This window comes from Rattus rattus, chromosome 2, assembly GCF_011064425.1.
Source record: "Rattus rattus isolate New Zealand chromosome 2, Rrattus_CSIRO_v1, whole genome shotgun sequence".
Classification (NCBI taxonomy): Eukaryota; Metazoa; Chordata; class Mammalia; order Rodentia; family Muridae; genus Rattus; species Rattus rattus.
Genome location: NC_046155.1, coordinates 48,332,013 through 48,343,967, shown reverse-complemented (window position 1 = coordinate 48,343,967; position 11,955 = coordinate 48,332,013). Strand labels below are relative to the sequence as shown.

General features: G+C 40.3%; 1 protein-coding gene across 1 annotated transcript in view; it reads right to left on the bottom strand.

The window, feature by feature from the left end:
- Positions 1 to 2,538: 2,538 nt before the first annotated feature.
- The window catches only part of Sorcs3 (sortilin related VPS10 domain containing receptor 3), a 617,283-nt gene continuing 607,866 nt past the window's right edge, over positions 2,539 to 11,955 (bottom strand). The window contains 4 exon segments of the mRNA XM_032892177.1: positions 2,539 to 2,769; positions 3,390 to 3,550; positions 9,301 to 9,406; positions 10,312 to 10,411. Coding sequence (XP_032748068.1) covers positions 2,705 to 2,769; positions 3,390 to 3,550; positions 9,301 to 9,406; positions 10,312 to 10,411 — 432 coding nt within the window. The 3' untranslated portion in view covers positions 2,539 to 2,704.

The window sequence follows — 11,955 nt, the reverse complement described above, 5'->3', positions numbered from 1 at the left end:
CCTTATGCGTGTTCATCAGAGGTAAGCTCTTAGTTCCTGCTACAGAACCATGCTTGCCTGCCTACCTGCATGCTGTCGTGCTCGCTACCATCCTCCCTGCCTTGAGGGTCATAGAACCATACACTCCCAAATTAAGTCATTACTTTTATAAGTTGCCATTTTCAGTGTCTCTTCACAGAAACAGAAGAGTAACTAAGTAATATCTATAACACCTGAGTAGCAGTTCCAGATCCACCACTCACTGGAAACTGGTATTCAAAGTCATTGTGGTTACTCATATTCATGCCCAAAGACCTGGCCATTCAAATTTGAGTAACAAACCTGGACTCTGATTTAAAGAGATCCTTTAGCAGAAGTTCCACTAGGGCTACAGAAAATAAACATCGCTAGCAAATCACTGTTACTCTAAGTTGTTCATTCCCTCCCTGTGCTGGCAATAACTATCCACAGCTTGCTCTGTGTGATCTAGTAGTGACCACCAGCACAGGAGGAAGAGGATATTTCCTTGGGCCTTGATGTTAGACATGCCAGGGTGAGCAAAGGTAAACAGACAAAAATGGCTAAACAGCCACACTAGGTTTCAGCATGTCCCATGTGGAATTCTACAATTTTCTTATAGAGAAGACTCAAAACACCTGAAACCAGCTTTAGGGGAATTCCAAACTGGCCAGCAAGCCCTGAGCTCACCAAACCGCAATCTATCCAAAGACCCATAAACAGAAGATACATATGTATTCCAATAAACCTTTTGGAGGTGTGGGGCGGGGTGGCTATGTAATATTATTGCATCCATGTCTTATGGATACAGAATGTAAAAAATAAAAACACTAAAAGAGAGAATTCTCCAGCAAGTATATAGCTTTGATGTACAAAAATACATTTATTTTCAACAATTTCAAAACCACTGTCTTTTTTTTACAGTAGAAATATTCAAATGGAACAATAAAACCAAGAACAGTATATGTACATATACTGTATATATATATATAGATAGATATGACTCATGCACTGTATCCCAGTGTTTAGTACACATATCGCAATTGTCTGCCCCATTTAACCTTTGAAATGAAAAAGAGGGATCTTTAGAAACCCTTCTAATACTGATCTGTGGTGTAACCAGCTAGATTTCTCCATCACATTCTCCCTGTATCTCACAAAGAGGACTATGAACAGCATCTCATGAAGGTTGACGGGTACAAAATGTGGCCTTTCTTTTCATATATATATATACAGTATAGCATTCTTTGAAACAAGTGTGCACAGGCAAAGCCTGAAAATGAAACGGATGCTTGCAGCATGGTGTGAAGTGACTCTACGGAAAAGAATTGGCATGTTAAACAGGTGAGGGGGCTGGGGTGCTAAGAAAGCAAGTAACAGGCTTTGAAAGCCATTCACCCCAGAGGCGAGAGAACTACCTTAAGGGAACCGAAGGCCGACATCTGACTTTAAGGAAGTTGTGTACATCTGACGAGCAAATAGCACAGCTTTGCTAAAATCATTCTGACTAATATCATTAAAGACTAGACCTCTGTTTGGCCTACAGGGTTTTCACAAACTCAGGATTCCACAAATGGACCTCCCTTTCCAGCCACTCTGATTCTTGTGATGCCAGTCGATGTTCACTGGACCTCACGTTATGCCCAAAGACGGTTCTGAGTGCAGAACAGCTGGGCGGCTCACTATGGGCAAAGCACACATCCACAAAATCCAATTAGAAAACAGAGTGCGAGCATCTTTAGATTCCTTTAGAGAGGACTGCTTTCTCAGGCTGATGAATACCCGCCCTTTTATTTTCTTTTTTGAGAGAAAGTCTTATCTCCCCCACTGAGTTTCAGTTTGAAGTCTCTACGAGTCTTTGTGGCTTCCTCTATGTTTTCCTAGGAAGAAAAACAACCTCCATGTTCTTGAATGCCACTGAAGTCTTTCCTTTGTCAATTGCCCTGAAGAAGCCCTCTCCCGCTCCCTTTATATACATAAGCAGAAACCAGCTATGGTGTGGACTGAGACGCAAGAGTTGAGTGTGACAGACAGCTGGAGACGATCCAGAATCCAACACACCAGGCAGGCTGGGGGGGCGGTCATCTCTGAAGGTGAGTGTGGAAGCCAACACACGCATCTTTCTTTTTTTCTGTTTTCTTTTTTACTAAACATTAAATTATTTCTTAGGAAATAAAAAGCTATTTACATTGTAGTTATATACAATACACCATCTTCAGCCTCAGTTTTGACATGCACGAGGCGGGGCCTCTTTCGAAAAGGTGTGCGTGCCTTTGGCAGCTACGTCCACTCCCCCTCAACCTACGTCCGGCAATTGAACTGGGGAATGGTCCACGTTGTATGTGTATGTGGGTGTGGAGCATGAGAGGGGTAGAGAAAGGTGAAGTTAACAAAAACCCAACTTAAAAGAGACAGAATGACACGAGAAAAACTTCGTTCTACTGACAGCAGAGTAAAGCAAGAAACCTGTGGGAAGATACATTCTTAACACAAATATAACCATATATTCCTTCATCCCATTATGATCAACTAAGAATGCCTTTTTTTTGTTTTTGCTTCCCAAAGCTAAGCATCTGCCCACTAATTATGAAGGGACCCTTGGTAAACAAAAGGTAAAAAAAAGACATTTTCATTTTTCCATAATAATAGTAATAGTAGTCATCAAAAATAAAAAGTCAGGAAGGTGATGGCCCACGTGGCTTCTTTGTTAAACACTAGTACAGTTGGGGATCTCCTTTGTGCTCTCACTGCTCGCGATGGTAGCAATGCTTCCTGCAGAAGAGAAGAAAAGACACAGTCATTCCGTCTATTCTGTCCTGATCCTTACGACAATAGCTAGCATGGAGGAAACCTTGATATGGAGCAGGCACTGTGCTAATTAATAGCACCATTTAATGAAGGGAACAATTTCAGAACAGAATTCCAGACAGCATATGACAGACAGGCAGAATCCTGCTACTATTATTCCATTTTATAGTTGAGTAACATGTGGTGTTGAGCATTCACAAAGTTAACAGATTGGCCAAGTAAAGTTTGTCCCTACTACATTCTGTATTCTTTTGGGTTTATGGGCTTTAAAAAAAAAAAGAAGAACTCCCAATAGCAGTGGATAATTGACTTCATCCTCCACTGGGCCACCTGTATTTCTAATCTTTATTAAATTCTAATAATATATATATGTATATATGTATATATATATGTATATATGTGTATATATATATATATATTCTGTCAATTTCATGTGGCTAGAGGTGGAAATGAATTTTAAAATAAGAGTATGTCACTGTTGCCAGTTATTGTCCCCCAGCCTTGAAGTCCAGGACTGTCTGGTGTCATACACAATGCCAGCTAATGGCAGAAGATTCTGAGCGTTGTAGCCCAGGCACACATACCTATGACCCGCGTGTCCAGCTCCTTGTCCATCAGCTCCTCAGGCTCGGTGAAGTCACTGAGGGTGATTTTGGGGGCATTTTCACTTTGGCTCACTGACCCAATCATCTCCTGTTCCTTATCATGTTGGACTTGGGCGTAGATGTTAATCCAGGGGATTTTCCTACGTCAGGTAGGAACAAAACCAGAGTGAGGTAAAAGAGCATGCCTGATATAGCCAACAGGATGTTCTGGGGGTGAGGAGGGGGAGAAAAGGTATTAACAGGACCAGGCAATGAAAGGGTAAATCCTGACCACACAAGGTACTGAGCCCAAGGATACAGGCCAGCCAGCAAGTAAGATGCCCAGGTAAGATGTTACCCATGATCAGTTAACCAGTAAACTCTGAAAATATTTACCTGTTATTACATTTTTTAAGTAGCTGGACTTTGAGAGATGTATGATTGTACAATCTTTCTGTAAGCTGGCATGTGTACAATTGATTCCTATGGCCGTGTTTTATGAACTACCCAAAATAACACACTTACGCCATTGTTATACCTTTTTAGAGTAACAAACTTAGATAAAAATATATGAAATATTTTGATAGTTTCCTTCTCTGCTCAATGTGAATAACAGTAGCTTCACTGTAGGACGGAGAGTGTATTAAGGGAAGGGTTAGAAGAGGCAAAATAACTTCCCTGAAAGACATAAAAGGAGTAGATCTGAAGACACCAAACAGACAGCTTAGAGTTGGAAGAAGGCAAGTTCATATTAAATCTTACAGAGCCTGGCGTTTCCCTCCACCTTGACTCCATGATCTCCTGACAAACTCTCTTTCAGTCTCAGCAGGCTCCTCCCCATGACTGAAATCTAGTGTTCCCCATATGCTTGTGTGGACACCTTTCAACCACAGTCTTCAGTAAGATGTGAATTGTGACTTCACACGTACAAATTGAATGGGTTTAGGACTTTTATTCTTCCAAGTTCTCAGGAGAGTCTGCTACAAGTGCTACTGTGAACCCATCAATTCAAATGTTGGTCTGTGAGAATCTATAAAAAACGACTTCCCCTAGGGCCTTTCAATGAACCAACGGTTCCCTCTGTCTTTGTAAAGCACCTATGGTTTTCATGGTGATAGTTTATCCCTGCCCTTGAAAATTTGGCTTATATGTCACTTTTGAAGGCTGATCCATGATCTCGCCTGGTTTAATGTGTTATTGTAAGACAATGTCTTCAAACCCAGGAAGGGATAGGCTTAGGGTGATATCGCAGTCAATGTTTATTGACTTGTGTGTTATTCTCCCTAGACTCAATGCTTTATACCAGCAAAGTCCAAGCGTTCTATGCTCACAGAGATACAGTTAGCCCATTTGCATTTCTCAGGCATCAGCTGAGTGAATGAATACAATGTTTTAGCCCTGTGCTCAGTCTATTCTTCTAGACTGGATTACAATAGAAGACTGAATTTGTACATTGTCACATCAGAGCCAGAGGATATTTTTCTTACTTCATTGAGTGGTAGGGATATTGAATTAAATTCCAAAAATGACAGAAAGTTAATGTCTTCTAATATCTAATCCAACCCAGCATATTCCATGAATTCCTAAAGTGCAGCTCTCAATTGTCCTAGTTTCAATCATTATGGTTTCCACATTTTTATTTTCTTCCTTAAAGAAAATTCTAAAAACAAGTTTTGAACACATACTTGTCTCTATCTGTCCTCTGTGTTCAATCTCTATATCTTTTTTCTTTCCACACATCACATGAAAATGTGTATCCTCATGTTTCCTATTGGCCATTATCAGTGTAACCCAACTTATTATACCTTTGAGATAGAAACCCACACAATCTATTAATGTTCAAAATGGAAGATTCGGTGTTTGTAGTATCAACTCAGTTGACAGAAGTGCCTTCACGGCATTCATAAAGCTCTGGGCTCAATCCCCAGCATCATATAAACTGGCTATAAGGTGCATACCAGTAAATTTAAGCCCTGGGGAGATACATGCATGAGATTAATCAGTTCAAAGTCATCCTCAGCAATATAATGTATTTGAGGCAAAACTGGGATAAAGGGAAAAATAAAGAGAGAGAAAAATAGATAATTAAGATAAAGATAGACAGACAGATAGATAGATAGATAGATAGATAGATAGATAGATGATAAATATTAGAGTTGAGCCTTTGAGTTTTTACCTAAATACAAGTATAATAGACTAATGACTTACATTGCTTCTAATTAGAAAATTATAATTGATTATGCATGTTATGTTCAACTGTAAAATTAATATTCACTAAGTCTGGAGACAGTCAAACCATTCCTGTTCATAGACATGCACACTTCAGAGTTACAGCTAGAATGTGTTATCTACCCTCTCCTGCTTTGCTAAAGGCACCTGTGAGTGTCTGCACTCATTGGGCCTTACAATAACTGCTCACTTTATTTCCATCCCCGAAAATAAGCATGTTTTCACCTCTTATAGATGGCTGGAAGGAACTGACTTTGACATCACAATTTGTAACATTAGAAAAAGCTGTCAAGTTGCTTTCATTGTTTAACTCATCCACTTGTGGAACTTTTGAATACGTCAGTCAAGTCTGAGCTCTGTGTTTCTATAAAAAGATCAATGGACGTGTCTTGGGACACATATCCATACAGGTTTAAATAAGAAGAAGATGGAGAAGCCCATGGATCTAAAAACACAAAATAGCAAGCAGGCAAACAAAATCCAGGTGCAGTTTATACTCATTTGCTCCAGCTATGAGGAAAGAAGACTTTGAACTATAATGAAAACCTTATTTTAAGAATAAGCTAGAAAGAAATGTAAGAGCTCTAACATTTTCTTGAATAACCAGAGAAAAATATATCCAATGACAGAAAGCCAGTCTTGTTGGGGATTTTTCAGAAAGTAAAAAGTCACTTCACAATCATTTTGAATTATAGTGCTAAGGTGTCTGAAAATAACACTTGCTATCTATGAGGCACATGTAATAGGTGGGGTGGGGTAATACATATTTGAAGGATTTTAGGGATCCCACTTCATTCTCCGTTCTTAACCTAGGTGGGTGGTTTTCAGTACACAGTACATAGTAGGCACCCGGGATGTATTTGTCTAATGAATGGACATTTAAATTATTTTGTGCTCATAGCCATAAAGAGAAAAATGTGCTTGTATACACAGTATAGCCAATAATTCAGAAACAAAAATGAAACTGACCCCATTGCCTTGTCTGAACTGTTCAACAGTGTTTGCTAGCCAGGTGTAGCTATTTGTGTTTTCAATTAAGTCAAAATTAAAAACTGAGTTTTCAAGTCATACTAGGGGCAAACGTCAGTGCAGATTATGATGCATGTTCTTTATTACAGAATACTCTGTTGGATGGTAATGAGTAGACAAAGGAGAGTGCAGGATACAGGAAGCAGAGCCTGACCTTTACTTATTTGCTACTTGGCATACTCTACACAGCCACCATTGGGATGCTGGAAGATGGGGAGAAAAGAAAAGGCCAGAGAAATAAAAGAAAATTCAGCAGAGTATCACCAAAAGGCCTGGAGCTTTGGGAGAAAAACATCCAGGAGCGTGGGCTAGGAAAGCAAAGGTTAAGTTTGGCTTAATGCTGTTTATCCAGTTTGACTGGCACTAATCTACTGTCAGAGACAAACAGTTATGGCTGATAATTGAGAAATACAAAGTAGACTAATTCTGAGATCTCACTATATAAGATTACTCATGTATGAACGTCTCCAATATTGCAGTTTTCTACAAAAAGAAGTTGACTGGGTAAGGAGTTCAGGAACCTTTATACAAGTAGAGAAAGGTTCTAAGTTGCAAGTTGTCTTCCTTTGATTTGGAGATGTATGACAAACAAAAATTGCTTCTTGCAGGATTTCTATTCACCCTCACCTCTATCTACTGTGGAACTGAATGCTAGAACAAGATAGGATACATTTTGCTCAATTGATATTCACACTCCTGTCTTTATGTTCACCACAACCCGGAAATTCTCACAAACAATAACTTAGATGACTGACATTCTGTTTTGCATATAATTTAAGTACATCCATAAAATGGTGTTTTTCTTTTTCCTATTAAACATTTTCTCTTTAATTATACCCTAAGGGTTTTTCCTCTATTCAAAGCAACCAGGAGCAGATGGGTTGACCCACCTTGACCCAAAAACACATGAATCACATTCAAGTTTGTAAATCCACTAGCAAAGTAGGCCAAGTCTGTTCTTCCAGTGAGCATGAGAGAAAGTTGAGAAATCCTTGCCCTTGTGACTAACAATCAACTTTCTATCGAATAAAAAAGATGTTTCTAAGCAACTGAAATAGCTACTGGAGAAGCAAAAATGGGGAGAGAAGAGTAAAGCCACCTCACATCCATCAACTCCCTCTATAATCTACAAAGATAATCTCATCCTGGGAACATTCCCAAAATAAGGTATGCATTAAAAATTCAATGGCTGGAAGAAGTCGAGGAGGAGGAAGACTCGTAGGAAGACCAGCTGTTTTAACTAACCTGGACCCCTGAGATCTCTCGGACACTGAGTCACCAACCAGGCAGCACACACTAGCTGGTCCTAGACCACTGACACATATATAGCAGAGGTCTGCCTGGTCTGGCCTCAGTGAAAGAAAATGCACCTAACTCTTGAGAGACTTGAGGCCCCAGGGAATGGGGTGGTCTGGTGGGATGTGGAGCAGTATGGTGGTAGAGACATCCTCTTGGAGTCAGGGGAAGAGGAATGGGATGAGGAACTATAGGAAGGCAGAATGGGAGGGGGATAACGACTGGACTGTAAAAAAGATTAAAGGTAATATAAAACCTCAAATAATAAATTATGGTCTTTTATCTCAGACTTCCCAAAAGAATGTGTCTTCATCATAATTTTTGAGAGCCTATTATGCTACCTGTCAGTTTATGGCCCAGAGGCATCCCTGGAATACACAGTCGCTAGATATTCCTTTCTGGTAATACCTCAGGTTTTCTTGACTACTTACTATATAGTAGCTACAACTACCACATTACTGTTACAGTATATGATTATATAATTGCTAAACATAATTAATATGTTTAATCCACATACCAAAAGCCATGAGATACGATTGTATTTTCACATCTTACAGATGAAGAAATGAAGGTATGGAGATATAAATACAGTTGCCCAAGGGTATAAATGTCAGAGATAAAACTGACCCCGTCTCACTTCAGTGGTTATAATTTGCAACTATAAACCTCTTTGGGGCTTTACATACTTTGACTACTAGTGCATAATTGTTCATTCCGGCCTCATTCATTTTGTTATTAATATCCTGTTATGTTACCATTTGCGGGGGTTTCAAAAATAATTTCTGAAAACATGTGGGGCTTTCTTCCCCTGAAAATTCTGTTTTAGAAAGAGGAAAAAAAGAAATATATAATATGCAATGATTTTCTTTTTCTTTTCTCTCTCCTTTTGTAAACTGTATCATAGTCTTATGTAGCCCAGGGTAGCTTCAAACTTGTAGCTGGGAATGATCTCAAACTTTTGTTATTAGTGCCTCTACTGTGATGGGGACCAAACCCAGGTCCTTGAGCATGCTAGACAAATGCTGTACAGATTGAGCTGTATGCTCATCACAAGCATGAAAATCTACAAAGAGACACTAGATAGCTATAACACGAGATAAAGAGGCACATGCATTCAGGCATGTGAGTATATAACTAATCCTTATTTTCTTAATCTATTAAGCCTACAAAGAGAATACAGCTCTGATTCTATATTTCATTCATTTCTTGATCCTCAGCCACTCTTGAATTTTTTTTTCAGTGCCAAGGAGAGCTTCAAAAAAAATGGAGGCTATATTGTTGATGTTGAGTTGAAGAACACTGGTTAACTGCGGTGATCCTAGACTTGATATACAATTCGACTGACAGTAGCACATACCTTTTAAACTTGTAGATCAGAAACACAGCCAAGCCGACAAAAACCACTGAGAGGAGCATCAGCATGGCAGAGCTGCTGTGCCCGGCGCTAGAGTCCACCAGGGGAGCTAGGAGAGAAGGAAAGACGCTCACTCTGAAGCTGGAGCTGAGGCTGGAGGCATCAGAGAACAGAGGCTGACTGTTCGCCCTGACTTCAATGCCCTGAGAAGCTTTCAGTAATGAGAAGAATTCTTCTGAACCTTCAAGGAAACTTCTCTCCTCTGTTATGTCTGAGGATGGCTGGTTAGGGTGTAAACCGAGTGCTTGTGACTTGTTGAGGGAGGAGGGCTCTCTGTCTCCTTACTCTTCTTACCAATGTGGCAGCACATTGACAACCTTTGATTAACCACAGATACAACCTTGGACTGTCTGGTGCTCCCTCTACCACACTCTGGGGCTACAAATCCCCTAGGTGGTGAGTTTTAGAAACTCTTTACCAGAAAATTCTGAGATCAGGAAGACCCACTGAACAACCAGGCTCTCAGGGCTATACATCAATGCTCAATGGGACATACCATTTCTATTCCTTTTGTAAGAATAGAACCCAGCACCTGCTAACTGGTCCTTCTTGCTATGTGAACTCACATACGGTAAAAGGAATGAATCTAAAAGGTTCCTGAGCAACCCTCTAAGAAAAATTCAGAAAATCAAAGACTTTTGAATAGCCTGAGTATTGCCTATAAAACCCAACCATCTCAAATATAAAGTCAGAGTTTTAAAAAGAACCAAAGAACTTTTCCTCTAATGATTATGCAGGTTTTGACTGCAAAGCCCCTTATAAGAAAGTCCTCCTGCAGTGCCTTCCAAAATACCCTCAGAAACACAAGACTAACTTTTCTCAGCCATTGTCATATATATAAGCTTAGTTAGTGCATCATCTGTGGAGAAGGTTTGAGAGATTATCTCTTCTCTTTTCTGTTTAAAATAATGGCCCATCCATCCTCACATCCCCTGACTCCCAACAAACACTCACCTAATGTCAGCTGTGTCACATAAACAATGACCTGGACACCTGGCTTCAGCTCAAACTGTACCAAGTTTTGATTAAGCGCATTAAATAGTGTCTCTACAATCTGCAAAACAAGAGAGAAGGATCACGGATAGATGTGGTAAGTGATATTGCTCTCTCATGACTGAACTGTCAAAAAAAAAAAAAAGAAGCAAGTTCATTCATGGTATAGGGACATCAACTTGGTTCTCACATCCTATAGAGCTGTGTGAAACCCAGTAGTAGAGAGACAGAAAGAGGCACGTCACAGAAGAAAGAGCAGCTTTCCAATTCTCCCCATGAATGAGCGCTCTAACAGACATAGTATTTCATTCAACTTCTAGCTTAGAGCACTTTCATCCCTGCCTTTATAACCAGAGGCATGTTGTGGGTTCAATGAAAGAATGTCAACTCATCATTAGTTCTTTAATCTGATCAGGTAACATCCTGGGAACAGAGACACCCGCAGGGATTAAAGCATATGCGGAGCCCCAGCCCAATCCCTTGTATATTCCAACCCAGAGACAATGGGAAGCACACATCAAAGTAGCAACTGCCTCCTTTTATGGGATAATTTCCTCTTTCCTTTCCCCCAGCAAGCCTCATAACACATAACACCGATTTTATCACTGTAATTCCCACATGAAAGCTGAGGCTCATAGACTATTGTCCCCAACTCATATCTGGTTGTGTGAACCTTAATATCACAGTTGCTATTCATCACTGTAATTACCTATTTCCCTAAATGCATGGTCAATGTAGCTTCTAAATGCAGCGCATGGCTGCTACATGCTGTTCTGTGATAGTGGAGTCTAAGGAAAGTGATATGTACACCAAGAAGATGGGTTGCAAAGAATCTCTCCAGTCCAGAGGAAAGGGCAATAGCATTCCTTCTGTCTGAGCACTGTGGATGGACATAGAGATGGGCGTCATCCAGGCTGGGTGAGGACCAGCAATGGTGGCTCCACACAGAAGCGGCTACATTTAAACCACATAGACTTTCTGCAGCTTTCTCCATTCTTATTTCCTCGCCTCCTGACGTAGCGTCACAAGATGATAGGAGAGGGTGACAGAGTGCATAGCCAGAGATAGCCCAGCGGTAGCAGACTTGATAGAGAGAGGCTGCAGACTAGGGCACCATTTGCTTCCAGAACTATGTGCAGATCACGTGAACCATGTGTCCAAGTAACAATGAATGTCAGTTCCATCCCATTTTGGAAATACTGCTCCTCTTGTCCAAGCAAAATGAGGCAATCCCCCTCTCTCTGAAGAAATGTATCCAAAAGCAGTTTGTTTACTCTCCAGAAATGGTAGTTAAATTGATCACCATCTCTAAGGCCCATGTAGTTTAAAGACAAAAAGCTCTCCTTCCCATAAACAGAGAAATCCAAGCATTCGTACCTCTGCCTGCCTCTGTCATTGTTTTCTGCCTCCATCTGTCTTTATGTCTGTCCCTTTTACCCTCCATCTCTCCTTCTTTCCCTTTTTCTGTCTCCTTGCTACCCAGACACTATTCATAAGACACATGAGCGAGTTTCCAACCCCTGTAATAAGAGGCCAGCAACATTATTCTGTTTTTATTTATTCGGCATAACGTTGATAATTGTTTAAGATCCTAGATGTGGGGGG